Source organism: Neolamprologus multifasciatus, chromosome 19 (genome assembly GCF_963576455.1).
Source record: "Neolamprologus multifasciatus chromosome 19, fNeoMul1.2, whole genome shotgun sequence".
NCBI classification, from domain to species: domain Eukaryota; kingdom Metazoa; phylum Chordata; class Actinopteri; order Cichliformes; family Cichlidae; genus Neolamprologus; species Neolamprologus multifasciatus.
In genome coordinates, this window is record NC_140457.1 from 11,274,562 (window position 1) to 11,292,907 (window position 18,346).

Genomic DNA, 18,346 nt, shown 5'->3' on the forward strand with positions numbered 1-18,346 from the left:
GTCTTTGTTATGTTTGCAGTCAAATATGAGAGGATCAAGTTCCTGGTAATTGCTCTGAAAAATTCTGTGGAAATCTATGCCTGGGCTCCAAAACCCTACCACAAGTTCATGGCCTTTAAGGTAAAGAAGTAAAAACAGAAATGACATCAGTGCTCAAAAACATACTGGACACACGCATAAGTAGAATGCATGTCTACTGCGTGCACAGCATGTGTATAAATTTACATGAAGTTTATATACTATATATGACTGCTTGCCTTGTAAATGACAGTTTCATGGATTGACTTTATGATTTTATTTCTGTTTCTTTGATCGCGCCTCCCTTGACTATGTGTCATTCTCTTTCAGTCATTTACAGACCTACAGCATCGTCCCCAGCTGGTTGACCTGACGGTAGAAGAAGGTCAGAGGTTAAAAGTCATCTATGGCTCCAGCGTGGGCTTCCATGTCATTGATGTGGACTCAGGCAACCCTTACGACATATACATTCCCTCACATGTAAGTACAAGACTACTTTCTAAATATGTCTAAATATGTTTTATCAATGGGACTCTTTCTGTAACCATCCACATCTCACTCATAAGTTTTTTCAACCGTTACCTGCTTATCGAGCCAACGCTGGCCAATCTGTTGTTTCATGAGGATTGACTCATGTTGGTTCTGGGAATTCAGTGATCTTTCGTGAGAAACAATTTACTTGGATGATTGAATGTCATGCAATAAAAGACATATAGGCATCAGTTTATCATTTTTTGTAGTTTGCTTCACTTGGTGTATAGTACTTGGATTATCTTTGTTAAGAAATCAGGTTGTTCATGTAAACTGCTTGCTTTTATTACAGAGCATAAAGAAGGAACACCTACTTCCAAATGTGACTTTAGAATTGCTATCAAAAATCAGCTTGTTCATTTTAACCACTCCACTCTTTGAAGGTTGGGAGACAGTCACTAATTTTCCTCTTGTATGCTTGAGTGAAAAATTAAATCTGGTTCTTGCATGCAGATTAGTTTGTTCCATAGTGGATGCAAATCTCATGCTTTAATGCAAATCCAGGTCAAAGACAGTTCAGCCCAAATCTTAACTTCTTGGCAACATTTTAGTAGACATGATGAACCACAGATGAGACATGTTATCCTTGAGCTGTTGTACCGTGCAGTAATGCATACTGTACATGGGGATAAATACCCAAATATTCTTAATCACTGGCATGTTTTGCTGTTTCCACCTTTCACCCATGCTTCTTTTTTCTCTCCTTCCCCGACAACTTCTTCCTCCAGTGTGCCAAACAGATGAAGGTGACATCCTGCTATCCACCTTTTAGATTAGATCAATAGTTCTTTAGTAAAACCCCTGTAGTGGATACACAGCAGCTACATGTGCCTATATGCAGTTCACTAGTGTAGATATTAGATAACCAGAAACTGGTGAACAAATTTGTCTTACCCACAGCAGACAGCACAAGGCTCTCGAAACATGTACTTACTTCCAACAAGAACAAAAACACAAAATTTAAACTTAAAAAATAAAAAAGCTGACATGCAAGAAAATAATTTGTATTACAGTCAAACAGTGGTTCCATTGACTGTATTGCAGTCAGGTTTTGTGCATACCATCAGGTATGCACTTGACTTTCACAGATCAGTACCACCACAATTTGATAGCTTGTGTACAGTAATTAAATTCATTAATACATGAAAGCTAGTTTGTGTTTTGAGTGCCTTTGTAAATGTATGTGCATATTCCTGTGGGGGTAAGATGAGTTTTTTCACTGCTTGCCTTTCTCCTGAATTGTTGTCTTAGAGTTCATCTGGCTGCCACAAACTGCTTTCAGGTAACTACCATGAAATAGCATGCTGACACAAGTAACAACACTTATTCTGAGGCACCACACATGGAAAGTATACAGGTTCAAGCAAACCAAAGACTTTGATGGTCCGCGGCTCCAGATATTTGGGCAGGTTGTTTAAGGATTACAGAATATAGTCCACCCCCCCCCCCCCCCCCCCCAAAAAAAATAAATAAATAAAAATAAATAAATAAATAAACCCACGCCAGTCCACAGCTTAAATTCTAGTGATGAAAGCTCTATAATATTTTAATCTAATGTAGATTATGATTAAAGTTGACAGATTTGATTAAACCCTCTGAAATGCTTGCGTGTGTTTATCTGTATTAGATCCAGAGCCAGGTGACACCCCATGCCATCGTGGTGCTGCCAAAGACTGATGGAATGGAGATGCTGCTGTGTTACGAGGACGAGGGTGTCTATGTCAATACCTATGGTCGAATCACCAAGGACGTGGTGCTACAGTGGGGAGAGATGCCTACCTCTGTTGGTAAGCCCCACCTACATATGGATTTATTAATGCTTTTGATTAAAATAGATTTCTGTTCAAATTTATGTAATTATAGAGTAATTCCTGTTCAGACCTTAAAGCAGCACGGAGAATTAGCCAGATCAAAGATCTAAATTAAATTAGCAAAATATGAAGTAAAGAAATATTAATATGCGTTTCAGCTCCTACTATGTGGTGTCCCAGAACCCTAATAAGACACTTAATGTTGCTTGCTGTGTTTGCCATGCATCTGTCTGAGAACTGTTTGAGAAATGTTTGAGAACTCCAGAAAAGACTCTAAAAATACTGTTTCTTTCTTGTGTTGTAGAAAGTATTATCATGGGTTGGCTAGTAGTGTTACATTAGTACAATAATGCTAGTTCTACCTGGATTATTAAAATCTGTCCCGTGAGCTCAACTGGCAAGGTTTAAGAACTGCCATGTTTATTTCAGTTGAACTGCTCAATAGTCGCCTCTGACCTCTTACTGCTGTGCAGTGTGGAAAATGTACAAAGAATAGGTCAGCACATGTAAAACATTGCATCACTGCATAACTTGCTAGTTAAGTTTTCAAGAAAAGAAAATATGTGAGTAATAAAGTTATAAAGTCTTTCTACACTGTGGTCTATTGAGTTTTTATATATACAAGGAAATGAACTGTATGTAAATCTGATTATACACTGTTTTACATATTTTTTTAATGTTTTTCTCTTTTTCAGCCTATATTCATTCTAATCAGATTATGGGCTGGGGTGAGAAAGCCATAGAGATCCGTTCTGTAGAAACGGGTCACCTGGATGGAGTTTTTATGCACAAGAGAGCCCAGAGACTAAAATTCCTGTGTGAGCGGAATGACAAGGTAATATGCTGACTTACTGCTTTGGACTAGTGTGGCACTAGTCACATACTGTAAAATTACCAAAGATTACTTGCACTGGTTTTGACCTATCTCGAGTGTTTTGCGGTTGCACATTTGCATACGGAAGATTTTAAAACATGAATTCTAAGAACTAAGTTTATTATACATTGCACCCGAAACATAACCAAACAACAAAGTTTGAATGAACTGCCATGCATAATTTTAGCATTTTGGGAATAATACTGCTGTATTTCAAGAGTGGGACCATATCTCATACACTCCCCTTTCAGTCCCATGGTTTATATATGCCTCCCTGCACTCCAGGCAGTTTATTATCTCCTTCTCCTTTCTCATTTCCCACACTTCTCATTAGTACTGTGGATCTGCTCAGCCCAGGAGCTGCTGCCAGTCCTCATTAATGCCTTCTTCAGGCTATATGGATATATGCTTATCTTTCAATAAATGTAGCCTAGCCTAACTCAGGATGTGGTCCCTTCTGGTGAAAAAGAGTTTTAGATGCAGGTTGGACATACCTATACATATGTCACAGTTTGTAGGTGGTGATGTATACATATTATTTGATAAAAGTAAATTCAATTGCATCATTGCTAATAATAATTGTGCTTTTTGAGAACACATGCTTTTCATGTTTTTTTTATCCAGGTATTCTTTGCATCCGTGCGCTCAGGAGGTAGCAGCCAAGTTTTCTTCATGACGCTCAACAGAAACTCTATGATGAACTGGTGATGTCTCCCCTTACTCACTCTGCCTCACTCTCCCACTGGTGGCAGCCGACCTTGACCCACCACACATCTCACAAGTGAACCCGACTCACCGAGATGCCACAAATGAACTGTTGCCACACTGGAGAGGCTAACAAAGTGTAGAGAGAGAAAAAGAAGTTATTTTAGTGGAAAAAAAAAACAATTCTAAATAAAGACAGAAGTTATTCTAGATTAAACTGGGTCATTCAGAAGCCATCCAGCTGACTGGCAAACTGGTGCCACCGACTTTCCAAACGATCTCTTCTTTCCTGTTTCTCTGCAACTCTTCTTTTTATGTAGCTCAATTTTTCTGAAAACTGACCAGTGCATCCAAGTGTTTGACAAATGTAGAAATACACTTTTGACCTTTCTTAACCCCCCTCCCTTCACTCCTGTCCATCTTGGTAGCTCAAACTCATTTTCAGTCCTTTAAGACCCATATTCATCAATACCTTTACTTCCTACCCACTGTGTGTGGAATACTACTACACCTCAGAGATTGGAGAAGCAATATATGAATACAATTTAATCTAAATTTAAATATACTTCTAATAGAACGGTGCAGGGAGAGCAGCTGAGAGATGACAAATCCTCTTTGAATGTCAGCGATGAAAGCAGACAGCCTGATTGATTTTCTTTCTCCTTTGACACTCCCTTCCTCCTCCACTTCCTCCCCTCACTATCTTTTGGTTTCTGAGAAAACCAAGTTGTGATTTAATGTTCGATCGCACGCCACCGATAGAGATGCGGTGAGACATTCTGCCGTCAGGTGGGTCTTAACAGTATGCAAAGATGATATCTGTGTCCCTTTAAAATGAAATCACTGGTCCATCCTGTCCTCTTCCCTTCTTTGTTTTCCTTTCCTTCCTCACCTCACTCCTTTCCGCCAACATCGTGATGATGATCTCTTCACTTTTACGTCTTTAAACTCTGAAGGTGCTGCATCAGATATACTGTAATATTAAACGAGCAATGGGAGTGGGTTTTTTTTTTTGTTTTGTTTATTTCTGTTCTTTTATTTTTCTGTGGGACAGTTTTGAGTCAGACAGTCTTTGAAGTTTCATGAAATGTACAGCACATCTGTGTCTCTGAAATCAGGAGTGTATTTTAGTGTGTACGTATGCGTGCGTGTGAATTTGTATATCTCAATCAAAGTTGGACATTGAAATCAATGTCCGGCGAGAATAAAGTAATTCATGTCTTTGTGTGTAAACTTACCTTAATCTGATCAAAGCAACACTGAGTGTGTTTACATGCAGATTTATAATTTTATCTTCGTAGTATGAAGTTTATGAGTTGGTGTCTGAACACCATACGTTTAAAATAGGCAATATTAATGGCTGATTTTGGGGGGGGGAGGGGGGTGTTTTGTGTGTTTCCATGAACACAGTAGTGTCTTGGCTGTTCACTCTTACAGCCGCTTAGCTGCAGAAATATGACAATGCATATAAAGAGCTCATAGCCTCAACAGGATATGAGCTACTATCCCAAATACTGTGTGCATGTGAAAGCACTCGTTGTTAACAACTGTGGGGTCGTCTTGAATCATGCTCCTCCTTGGTTGGTTCTTCTGATTTTTGGCTCCTAACTGTTTGTACAGTGCCTAGCATGATGTAAGCAAAACTTAATCAGAGGCCAAAAGATTACTGCTTTTTTTTGGCCGATATGGTTACATTACAGGTTTGTTTTTGTTTTTTTGTTTTTTTAATCTCTGTGAAGGTTATTATCTAACGTAACTCACTGGCGATGTTATTTTTCTCCACTTATGGAGATGTACATTAACAAATTTAAGAGTTTGATTATTCTTTGAAAGGAGCAACTAATTATGACGAAACTTTGCCATATATGTCCAAATACTTTGCACAGCTCAATCATCAAAATTATGAAATTGATTTTACTTGTCAAAATTGAGGCGATTTTGGCTTTACATTAAAACCGTCATCAACCCACCACCTGGAGACAAGCTTCAGGAAGCTCATGTAGAACTCAGTTACTGTAACTATAAAAATATGAAGACTTTGCATGAGCAGTAAATTAAAACCACTAAAGACCTAAAACTTTAACCTAAATGCAACCAGCTGGCACACCTGCCACATATAATAGACCTGGTGATGGTTTAAATTTAAATTCAGAGCTTAAAAAGATGGACTCCTGTTTTGTAATAACTTTGCTCTTAGATTTCTCAGTAAATTGGTTCTCTGGTTCACAAAAAATGAACATGTTTCTCAATGTAATGATCCTCTGATTGAAGTTCTTATTTTCTGTTAAATTGTTGAATGTTTTCTGTTGTATTTTCAAGGATTTTTTACACATCCATATACAGTAGTAGCTGTTACTGTGCACCTGTAACTTAGGGTTACCGATCTCTGTTAGGGGGAGCAGGCTCTAACATTATAGCAATAAAGAGCTTAGCTGCAGAAACCACTGTCTTCCATGTGTGTGTATGTGTGCACACATGCATTTCTGTGTCTGATTAATGATCATGTGGGAATGGGGCATTATTGAGGTGTTTGTTGATCATTTAATTCGCTCCCCTCATTGGAAAATGCTGACTGTCGTTACACTGAGGTTTCTCCTTTCAAAGACGAAACCACTTTATTCTTTATTCAATTTAATTCTTGTTTTCTTTATTTTAAAAGAGCATTACTAATGTCCTGTTTTGGGATTTATTTGTTTTGTAAAAGAGATGCTGTAAGAGAGAAATAAATGAAACTAGCATTACTCTTCTCGAGTTGTGTGCTTTCTAAACATGTTTATGAGAGAGTCAGTTGTTTTTTGCAAGTTTGCACATTCGTATCACGTCTGATCCTCAGACTTTGTCCAGTCCAGCACTCAAGTATATCATTAACAGCAAATGTGTGTGTGTGTGTGTGTGTGTGTGTGTGGTGTAAGAGTGAGAGGAAGAGAAAGATAATGTCATTGCTCCTATCAAGAAAAGCATTTTTTTAGCAACAGTATGCTAACTTTGGATTCCATATTTAATTGCAATATAAACGTCATGTTTCATAATAATCAAGTGGAAGCACCACACAGAAGATCTTTAGATCAGAACTTTTCAACGTAAATTCTTCGTTGTCTCATTATACTTGCCATAAATATGATATACTATAGTGGTATTTATGTTTGTGCATTGAAATTAGGAATATTATTGCTTCATTTATTTGTAAAAGGTCTTCCTGGGATGTGTGTGCATCTATGTGCATGTGCCATGTGTGTGTTTGTCTTTAGCCAGTGGACACAGTGTAATCAGGCATGCTGCTTGATCATTGCTAAACTCCTGACACTTTGGACCCAGCATGGAGACGGGAAAGGTAAGCGTATTTGGACATGTACATTCTTTACATTCTTTGCGCTTTATAAATGGCTACATATCTATCTCCTTTTACTGGTTCATGGAAAGCAGTGTTTGAGAGCAGGTGTCGTTGGCGTACAGATGCTTAAAGCTTAGAGACTGTTAAACGAGAGGACATTGGCTTTTAATCATCAGGGCATCCTGCTTGCATTAATACCTTGCTTAAGACACTCTCGTGACTAAAATTATGATGTGTCTGCTTCAAAGAGACCTTAAACTTGTTTAATTACTTTTCTGTGAAAGCATTTATTTACAGAAATAGTGAATAAAGGAGTAACTCTTTGAGCCACCCCTCATTGCCTCTATTGTGTGCCTTTCTCTTTTTTTGTATGTCCTCCTCTTGTTTGTATATATTTCTCCTGTTTGGTGTTTATTCCTGCTACCTGGATACCTAAGGAGCTGGACCTTATTCAATTTTATTCTTCTTCTTCAGAAATACATGACAATAGATTCTATTCATGTGGGTGTAGCATTTTCACTCATCCAAGTGACTTCTTCAGTCTCAGCTGACTGCAAGTTTCCCAACCTTGTACATTTGCATAATGACTGAAACTAGCACCGTTAATGTACAATGGGTCATAAAGTCAGTTATCAATGATCCGTATTATATTAATTGTAATGGGATCAAAGGGTATCAAACGGGAAGGTGCATTCTGTCTGTCATTTTAAAGAAGAAGGACTCCACTGCTGCATTCATCCCAGACTGGAGGTTATCTGAAATTTGGAGATGTCCTGCCTACTTGAGAGAGCCATTTGGGTGTCATGGAGCAATGTAGCAGTAACAGCCTAAGCAGGTAGAGCGAATAATGCTCTACCTGTTGATCTGACTGTCTAACGCTCAGCTGGAAAATGTACTTGAAAAAAAATGTTACCTTTTCTCCCCCCAAAAGTTAGGAAAGCAGCAATTGTTTACTCCTCCTGTCCCATGCCAGCATGCCCTGAGCTTAGTATTAGGCAAATGTTTGCGCTATAACTGTCTATACTGTGTTCAGCTTTTGTTGATTTTAGCTGCTTCTGTTCCCCATTCATCTCCTGTACTGCAGAGAATGCTTGGTTCTCATTGTCAGTAATAAGTCAGACTCATTGAGTCTGTTCTTAATATTTATGGACACAATCTCTAGGCACAGCCAAGAGGTAGAGGGGGTCCGATTTCATGGACTCTGGATATCAGCTCTGCTTTTTCCAGATTAGTTGGTTCTCTTACTGTTTTGTGTAGTATATAATGAGAATATTAAAAGGATATTTCAAAGTCATGTGGGATGCAGGTTTTTGGGCCCCTCTTCTTTGGAACCAGCTCCCAGTTTGTTTATGGGAGACAGACATTTACTTGTAAGATTAGGCATACAACTTTCTTTTTTGATAAAAGATATAGATTAGGTGACCATGAATACTCCCTTAGTTACGCTGCAAAAGGCCTGAGCTGCTGGGGCCTGAATGTTTCTCATTCGCTCCCCTTTTTTAATCATTGGGTGTTCATACACCACTCTGTCTGAGATTAGTTATCATTATTCTCTGGGTCTCTTTCACAATGTGTCTTTTGTGCTGTCTTCCTCCCCTCACCCTTGGCCAGTCATGGCAGATGACTGCCCCTTCCTAAGCCTGGTTCTGCCAGAGTTTTCTTCCTTTTAAAATTGAATTTTCCATTCCCACTGTTGCCATCTTTTTCACAGGAGGTCATTTGTTTTTGAGATTTTCTCTGCTACTGTACACTCTTTACCTTACAATGCAAAGGGCCTTGAAGTGTCTGCTGTTGTGATGTGGTGCTATATACATCAATCTGAATTGAACTTGAACTCGAACATTCAGGACGTTACATCCAGCTTGTGTTAGAGCAGTTTGGAACTGAATGTGAAGTGACTGGCAGGAAATGGGAATTAGCACCTCCAAGTGCAAAGCCATGGTTCTCAGTTAATGGTAGACTGCCCACTTTGGGTCAGAGAGGAGTTCCTGCCCCAAATTGAGTAGTTTAAGGAGCTCTGAGTCTTGTTCACAAGTGAGGGGAGAATGGAGCAGGAGTTCGACAGAGAGCTGAGTTAAAGGAGCAGAGCTTAAAAGCAAATCTCAAGCTTTATAGGTTGATCTAGGGTCCTACTCCCACCTGTGGCCATGAGCTGTGGCCAGTGACCAACAAAATAAAATTGTGGATACAAGCAGCAGGAATGAGTTTTCTCTTCTCTGAAGGGTGTCTTTGCTTAGCCTTAGCCATAGGGTGTCGAGCTTGGTCATGTGGGAGAGGCTCAGAGTAGAGTTGCTATTCCTCTTCACTGAAAAGCGGCCGCTGAGATGGCATTGGCATCAGACCAGGATGCCTCCCGAATGCCTCTTTTTTGGGTATGACCTACAAGCTCAGGACATGCTGGAGAGATTATATATTTTGGCTGACTGAGATTGCAGTGAATCTTTGTAAAGACTGCTATGTAACCAGTGTAAGTGGCCAGTGCTCTCACTGGCATTCATGCTTATCTGTGTATTAATAGACCTGTGGTTGTGTCTTGGTGCCAGCCACAATAAAAACATATAAAACGGTGGGGCATTTTCCCTCCTGGGTCCCCACTTGTCCCCCACCCCCTTCTTCTCGAATCCATTCCAGTAGTTTCTGCAATCTCCTTCAAGCAATTTCCTGACATCAGGGAATTTATATCTTGATAGTTACTCCTGTTGAGATGCTACGTAATAGGCTAATCACAGTAGTTGTCAGTGTGACATGTAATTACATTTCCGGGGAGGTCCACCACAGCTTATGACATGGGTTATATAAGGGTGGTCATACCAAATAGTCACTTTCAAGTTTATTGGAGTTGTATAAACTTTATTTTTGCTTTATAGATTGCATTTCCATGTATATTTGCATGTTTCAATAACTGGTTATTATTGGATTAGCCACAGTGTTGTATAAAGAACTGAGAGGTGGCGCAAGACCTTCGCACAGGCCTTCGCACAGCACTGTATTTTTATTTCTACTGTGAAATAACACTGAGTTTATTATAAATAAAGCAGCTTGTGTTTGTTCGTGTATTAATTTCTGTGGACTCATCATTACTGTTCACTTCTGCAGCAGCTAACAGGCACTCTAGCTCTGGCTGTGTTCACAGCCACTCTGGGATCCCTACAATTTGGATACAGTCTTGGAGTCATCAACGCACCCCAAAAGGTAGACTACTTCACCCTTACTAAGCTACCCAATTGTCCCTGCCAGCCAGGGTCAGCAGGAGGGATTAAAATGAAGCAATTTGGTGCTTTGTGACTACATTGTTAGGTAAGGTAAGCTTTATATTTAGCACTAGACTGGATGACTGGGAAGTAGAGATTGACTGATATAGGATTTTTAAAGCTGTTAGATAGTTAGTGCATAGTCATTTATGAGTCCTTAGTGAAATGACAGTGAAGTTTGAAAATAACCTTATTGTCCATTGTTGCAAGTTTACATTCTGTCCAATTTAGTCATGGACTTTAAGAGATGATAAAAATGACCTTCTGATTACTACAGCACACATATACACACTTGGGAAGATCCTCTACACGCTCAGTACATTTAACTTTCAGTGTAGTGTTAGTGCTTGAGTGGGCGTATTAGAAACCGAATAATAATCTTTTCCTAAATCTAACTGAATAGTTTTAGCAGGTAAAACCTCACCGAATAGTAAGTTAAAAAAGGACGTGAACCAGAATCTGCCAGGTTCCACTGCCACCTACAGAAGATTTGAAATTTACAAACTTTTATATATATCAGTATATCATCAATATTGCAACTTTGTAATGAACATCAAAAAGTTAAGAAAATGATTGAACTGAACGAATGAATGAACTAATGTACTGTCTGTGCTTTGTCTATACATTTTTATGTATAAACTGTGTATACTGAGGGATGTTCATGGTGGATTTTCTCCCTATAGGACTTCACGTTTGGATGCAACATATTTGTATTTATTTGTGCAAGCAAATTTTGAGTCAAGTCTAACTCTATGTTTGCAGCCATCCTTGTACTGTTTGATAACATGTGTGTCTGTATTGTAGATCATTGAAAAGAGTTATGGCCAGTCCCTGGGTGTGTGGACAGAAAGGGCTGCTGGTTCATCAGAAAACATCACAGAAGAAGACCCAGGTCACCACCCTTCTGTGATCATGTATTGGTCATTATCAGTGGCAATCTTCTCCATCGGTGGCATGGTATCCTCCTTCTTGGTTGGATTTGTGGGTGATCTGAAAGGGAGGTAAGAAAAGAAAAATGAATTATAATGGCACAAGTGAAACAAATTTGGTTAAAAAACTAAAAGCTAGAGTATGGAGAGGGATTAGACTAACGACAGGAGTGATGTAGCAAGTTTAGGGAGAAACGTTTTTTGTATTAAACTGTCAGTTTACTTTCTCTTGTTTTGCAGGGTAAAAGGGATGTTAATGATCAATGTTCTGGCTGTAGCAGCTGGACTGCTGATGGGTCTTTGTAAGATGTGGAAGCCACACATCATGGTCATCTCAGGCCGCGCTGTTATGGGTTTCTATTGTGGTACATTAACGAACGTCTTACAGTCTTCAATCAACACTCACATAATGAAATCCCAGTGTTTAAGGGTTTTATGTAAACACTGCACTGCGATTTCTGAATGAAAAAAGTTCCTAAATTGCACATAAACAACAGTCTTGTTATACTGTCGTATCTGTAACTGCAAATGTATTAATTTAAATGGTTTCACTTATAATGCGTATTTAAGGTCTGGCATCTGGGCTAGTCCCTATGTACATTGGGGAGATTGCACCAAAAGCTTACAGAGGGGCTCTGGGAGCATTACACCAGCTCGCTGTTGTCATTGGCATTCTAATCAGCCAGGTGAGCTACAGTCATCCACACACATGTACATGCACATCATCTTTGCTCAAGAGCACATGGAAGATATAATCTGAAGTGTATATGTTGATGCAGGTAATAGGTTTGGATTTTGCGCTTGGTAATGATAAAATGTGGCCCCTGTTGCTTGGTCTGTCTGGAGCTCCAGCAATATTACAATCCCTTCTGCTGCCTCTTTGTCCTGAGAGTCCACGATACCTTTACATCCTATTGGGCAAGGAGCAAGAGGCTCGACAAAGTAAGTACAGAAACGTACTCCTCATCGTGGAACTTTCAAATGTATATTTTGGCAGTACGCTTGGGTAAATTATTGCACATGAGAGGTATTAGACACACTGTTGGCAGCTGGTTTGTTTAGCTTAGAACAAAGAGAAAAAATAGAGGATAACAAAAACAAAAAGACCAAAAAACAGGACACCGGGGAAGTGTTTTTATTATTTTTGGAGACCTTGATAGGCACTCCCAGCAACTCCTGGCAATATGGCGAATAACTGAATTTCCAAGATTCATAAATAGCTTTTACTTTTCTCTGGCAATACTTTTTGGCGCATTTACTGATTCTTTTATAGTGCTTTTCTGCTCTCCAGGAACACTCAAACAATTAACGCCAGCATTTTGCCTCCCATATTAAAGCCATTTTTAAAAGCATGTTTTTAACTGTACAGGACATTTTAAATTATAGTCCTACAACAGTTATTTAAGTAAGGAATTGGAAAATTTTATGATTTGTTTCAGGTCTGTGTCGTCTAAAGGGGCCGTATGATCCAACTATGGATCTGGAAGAGATGAGAAGGGAAAAAGAAGAGGCAAACAAAGAGGCCAGAGTCTCTATCTTTTCTTTGGTAGGTGTCTGTGCAGTTTTATTGTTTATACACCGTTTACCATTTATTTTCACAAAATGTCTGTACTTCAGCAGCACCTCAAAAGAAAAGTTCAGGTTTTATGGCTTTAAAACAGTTATTTTTGTATTTCGAATAGCCTGAGCCACTAGAAATAATATTGCAACCAGAATATTTCTGAGTGTATAATACAGCATTCTGGTATTTCCACTGAATCCCCCAAAGATAGGGAGAAAAAAAACACCATTCACACAAATTTATCCAAAAAAAAATAATTTGTTTTTTTAAACAATATTTCACTTTTGCCTGTTCTCTCCCAGACCTGCTCTTCTGTATACAGAAAACAGCTGGTTGTTGCCCTCATGATGCACCTCTCTCAGCAGTTGTCTGGCATCAATGCTGTGAGTGGAAAAAGCAGTTTTAACTCTGTCTGAGTTAATTGACTACAGACCTGTGACTTTTCCTGAGTATGCAACCACTCAGAGTGTCAAGAAAACCTTTGTTTGTTTTCTCTTTAAGATCTTTTACTACTCTACGGCTATCTTCTCTCGAGCTGGTGTCAGTCATCCAGTTTATGCCACTATAGGAGTCGGGGTCATCAACATGATCTTCACTATGGTGTCTGTGAGTAGCAATATGAATACAAAACACACATAAACTTGCAAAAAATGTAAAACAGGAACCATGTACTGACATAGTATTGTTTCTTCAATCTACACACTGTTACATACATGTAAACAAACACACACACACACACACACACACATTGTTCACACATTTATATGTATATATGTGTTCCAGGTGGCACTGGTGGACAGGGCTGGCAGACGCACTCTAACTCTGGTTGGTCTTGGGGGAATGTGTTGCTGTGCTGTTGCCATGACAGTGGGCCTCAAATTGCAGGTTTGTCACTTCAGATTCACACCTTCAGTCTTTTAGCAATGCTTTGATCATATTATGTAGTGCAGAAAGTTACATCACTGTTGATATCTTGATCAACTTGTTTATCAGTCTGTAATTTAAAAGTAAAGTAAACAAAAAGACTGTATAAAACAGGCAATTGCATAATTACATTTAAAGATAATTATAGAATATTATTACGTGTTAAGTTCAGATGTCATTTTGAGTGGGGAATAAAGCCAGAAACAATAGCTGGAAGGTTGGGTTCTGCAGAGAGAGCTCCTACATTTCTTGTGCATACTCAGTGAGACACGCCTGTGAACAGAAAGTAACAAAAAGTGCTCAAACTGCATTTTTTCCTTTTTAATGTCCATAAATTTGAAGAAAACTGTTTTTCTTGATTGATGTGCTCTTTCCTCCAGAATGAATATTCGTGGATGAGCTACGTCAGCATGTCAGCTATCTTCCTCTTTGTAAGTTTCTTTGAGATTGGGCCTGGTCCCATTCCGTGGTTCATAGTGGCTGAACTGTTCAGCCAGGGACCTCGACCTGCTGCTATTGCTCTAGCTGGCTGCTGTAACTGGACCTGCAACTTCATCATAGGCATGACCTTTCAGTATATACAGGTGAGGGGGAAAAGACACACATAGGCAATGTAAACTTGTGCTTCTCGTGAACCCATATAGGTTGACATATCTCAGCTTCACTAATAATTCCTGATTTGTGTTTTTAATATTTCTCATCAGGATTGGTTGGGTTCTTACGTGTTCATCCTGTTTGCCGTGCTGCTTCTTGGCTTCGTACTATTTATTTATTTTCGGGTGCCGGAAACCAAGGGCAAATCCTTTGAAGAGATTGCTGCTATCTTCCACAAGGGACGTCAGATCCCTACAGATAATAGTGAACTGCAAGAGCTTAAATCATCCACAGATGCCTAAAACAAAAGCTGTTTGCTTTTGAAGTCTTATTCTATGATATACAAGTGTATGTTCGATATTATTTCATAGATGCTCGTTTATCACACACTTATCAATTTAGTGTTATAATGACCTACCTGATTTGTTAAAGAGAAATGTTTTAAGGTTTGTGAACTACACAAAAACCAACGCTGAAATGTTGGAAAGTGTCATGTTTCCGTTATGCACGGAGAAAGGTTTACATTTTATCAAAATATGAGGGAAACTTTCAAAGAAGCTACAATCATTTTACACTGACAACACATGACATGACTGACTCTACAGAAAATTACAACCCAACTCTGCAGTTCACCTCAGCTCTACGAAACTTAGTTTATATATGTAGCATCGTTAGTTTCCAGGATACTTACTACTGTTTTGGTTCTCTTTTATCATCCTCATAGTGATATTTAGAGCCATTTCACACTATTATTTTTAAGTATATAAACTAAATGTAAACTACCTACTCAAGACCAAAACTGAATAGAGACCAGCTTATGAATACTGAAATATTTAGGAGCTAAAGAGCTAGATATCGGCATAAGAACAAGGGGAGAGCAACAAATAGAGCAAAAAGGAGAATGAATATTGGATATGAATTCATCCTTGGTTTCAAATTAATACTAATTTTGCTCTTTGTGCTGGTGTGTAAAATACTCAACTTATCAGCTTTCATCTTCTGCCCCCAAATGGTTATAAAAAATAGTGCTAGATTATTGGCATTGTAGCATGAAAAAACTTAAAACTGTGCTATTAATGAATGAGCTAATGAAACAGCACTGAAGTTTAAACTTGACACACAAGAGACAAAAAACTATTGAAGTGTATGACTATGCTGTATGAATGTTTAGCTGCCACCACCGGATATTATTGACTTACAAGAGCATGTCAGTATTTTCTGTGCATTCAGAAACTTATTATGTCTATTGTTACTGGTTGTTTAATATGTCACCTTTAATCTGCAGTATAATGTATGTATATCCATGTATGTGTCTTACACAAACGGAGTTACCCAGCGATTATATTAATAGTGAGTGCAAGTCTTTGTTTACTTTGTAAAACTGATCAGTGCTTTGAAAGCTAATCATGGTGTAGTCCCTGTTGTGATGTTAAATTACGTGAATTTGAAAGAACATTGATTTATACTCAGTTTAGATTAAAGTGAAGTATTAGATGTGATTTTAAAGACTGATAAAGATTTATATTATAATTATTATTATTAATTTCTGCATCATCTTGCAAAGTGCACCTGTAAAAAAAAAAAAAAAAAAAAAAAAACAGAAAAAAAGGAGGAACTTTGTGTGTTTACAGTATGTAGCAACACACAAAAAAGACCAGTCACTTTGGAAATTCCATGCAAAGAGAACAGATGGTTGGAGATGAGTGTTTAACTGATAATAGAAGAAATTTACTTTGCTTTCAGACACATCTGCTTACCCTGAAACACAATCTGTTTTACGCAGCCCCCAGCAACACCCAGGGAATAATTCAAGACCAATTTGCAGTTGTCAGTGTCATCACTTCACTGTAAGCACCACTGTTGTGTTGTAAATTAAAATCATCATGGGTTAATACCAGTGTTGGGACTAACGCGTTATTAAGTAACGCGTTACAGTAACTACGTTATTATTGTGGTAACGAGCACGGTAACTAGTTATTATGCCAAAATCAGGAACGCGTTAGTCGTTACTGGGATTTAGATAGGGTCGTTACTCGTTACTTCGTGTGGTGGCTATCGCGGAACTTCCACAGATTCAATAACATTAGCAAGTGTTGGAGGCCAGCAGGTGGAAGAGAAGGAAAAGAGACCCAAGGCGGCCGCCGGTCCAGGTGTGAACTGAACTTCAGGTAAGAAGTTATGACCTGCAGTCTATCAGGGTCAGATATAAACCAAGTTTAGGTGGAGTTCATTTTCGTTATTCTGACTTTTTCCGTACTGCGTACTAGCTAGCATGACGGAGTTTCTATACAGCTGGGTGGGTGCTATGATGTTAACGATGTTAAACTTTATTTTGTTCATAAGTTATTAGAGTTGCCAACCGTCCCGTCTGGTATTCAGAGAAAATATTACGCATTTCTTATTGAGGTGAAAAGGAACAGTTTGTCCCGTAATTCGGCTACATTGAAAAAGGCACAAAGCTGGAGTTATTCTGTGTCTTTGCTGCACAGCTGCCTCTTCGTCTCTCATTCTCCCCCCTCCCTCTCCCGTTTCTACTTCAATCATGAAAACTGATCAATGATCAGCTGATCGGCTCTCTTGTTTGTTTATCGCCCACTTTGCGCCAGAAAGAGGAAACCAGCCGATGTCGCGTTAAACAACAGCAGCACGTTTAAGCTTGATCAGCTGTTGTTAGAATTTATTTAATATTAATTCCTAGTATCAGCTGATGTTTGCTGGAGCCACAGCTGCAAAAAAGCTGCTGTCATGATGTCGGTTTGTTTATCTGGTGAGAAGGAAACATGAAGATGAAACCAGGAGATGTCCTTACTGAATCATCAGAGCTGAACAGGTGATGGAGATACAGGTTTACCTTTTAGGTGACATAAATGAGTTGAAGGGAAGTTATGAACTGTTTCTGAGAGACAGATAACCCCAGGATCCTTTTTAGGTAGCTGACAGCTGGTAACTGTGCAGGTGCGGATCTAGCAAAGTTTTGCCAGGGGCGCCAGGTGGGGCATTAACAGGGAGAGGTGGGCACAAAGAAATACTTTTCTTTCTTATTCTCATTTAAAATGTCTAGCTTTTAAAAAATAATTATCTGAATCTTACAAAAAACGATTGATGCATATATACCATCAAAACAGTGAACATCACTGTCACAACAGCGTTTGTTTTCATTCAAAGGCTTTATGATTTTTCCTATAATGGCCGGTCTCTAGTCAAAATGCCCAGGCCGATTTTTTGTCCCCGTCCAGCCCTGTATGCAGCTCATCTGCAGTCTGGTGTTACCTACATCTTCCTATTCAGAAGGCAGAATTTCCGAGTTCTGAGTACAATCAAAGCACCACGACTGCAGTTTTTTGTGTTGGATGTAAAAGGCGCACATGACACTGTGACGTAGGCTAGAATCATGGCAGCAGTCAATGACGGTCCAGGCGTGGGATTTCTCTCGTGGAAATATGTATTATCTTTTCCTTTCTATTGGTAGGTGGCACGGTGCACTTGTGGCAAGTAAGCAAGTTAGAAGACTGGCAAAGTTATGGAAGCAACACATTAACAAGAGAATTCTGAGTAAAACCAAAGTTACTTTCCCTAGTAACTAGTTACTTTGAAAGTAACGAGTAACTTGAAGTAACTGAGTTACTTTTGATAGAAGTAACTAGTAATGTAACTAAGTTACTATTTTAAAGTAACTTACCCAACACTGGTTAATACACACATGGAAACACAGGATGGTGCTTTTTCTATCTATGTTTATTTTTAACCACAACAATAACAACCTTTGCCCTAGAGAAATATATATAAATTGTAATGTTCACATTACAAGTTAACAGGC

The 18,346-nt window shown here is 38.8% G+C and overlaps 2 protein-coding genes across 14 annotated transcripts in view; both read left to right on the forward strand.

Moving 5' to 3' along the window:
• The window catches only part of LOC146496069 (TRAF2 and NCK-interacting protein kinase-like), a 58,251-nt gene extending 51,572 nt beyond the window's left edge, over positions 1-6,679 (forward strand). For 7 of the 13 annotated variants that reach the window (XM_085142973.1, XM_085142980.1, XM_085142982.1 and 4 more), the window contains 5 exons: positions 20-120; positions 349-498; positions 2,177-2,336; positions 3,056-3,195; positions 3,859-6,679. In XM_085142973.1, the coding sequence (XP_084999099.1) occupies positions 20-120; positions 349-498; positions 2,177-2,336; positions 3,056-3,195; positions 3,859-3,942 (635 nt within the window). In that variant the 3' untranslated portion in view covers positions 3,943-6,679. Of the gene's footprint in view, positions 1-19; positions 121-348; positions 499-1,277; positions 1,296-2,176; positions 2,337-3,055; positions 3,196-3,858 lie in introns of all 13 variants that reach the window. The other 6 variants (XM_085142972.1, XM_085142974.1, XM_085142976.1 and 3 more) reach the window with 1 other exon arrangement.
• Positions 6,680-7,119: 440 nt separating this feature from the next.
• slc2a2 (solute carrier family 2 member 2) lies at positions 7,120-17,860 on the forward strand. The gene is made up of 12 exons (XM_085142986.1): positions 7,120-7,270; positions 10,367-10,462; positions 11,326-11,522; positions 11,691-11,815; positions 12,021-12,136; positions 12,230-12,392; positions 12,890-12,996; positions 13,314-13,394; positions 13,513-13,617; positions 13,795-13,896; positions 14,316-14,519; positions 14,640-17,860. The coding sequence occupies exons 1-12, from the start codon at positions 7,256-7,258 to the stop codon at positions 14,829-14,831; spliced, it is 1,503 nt and encodes a 500-aa protein (XP_084999112.1). The 5' UTR covers positions 7,120-7,255; the 3' UTR covers positions 14,832-17,860.
• Positions 17,861-18,346: the final 486 nt, after the last annotated feature.

Bases quoted from the DNA above. Each gene is read 5' to 3' on its own strand.
- slc2a2 (XM_085142986.1), top strand. The intron at 12,137-12,229 runs GTGAGCTACAGT...ATGTTGATGCAG, and splicing joins TTGGCATTCTAATCAGCCAG to GTAATAGGTTTGGATTTTGC. The intron at 13,618-13,794 runs GTGAGTAGCAAT...TATGTGTTCCAG, and splicing joins TGATCTTCACTATGGTGTCT to GTGGCACTGGTGGACAGGGC.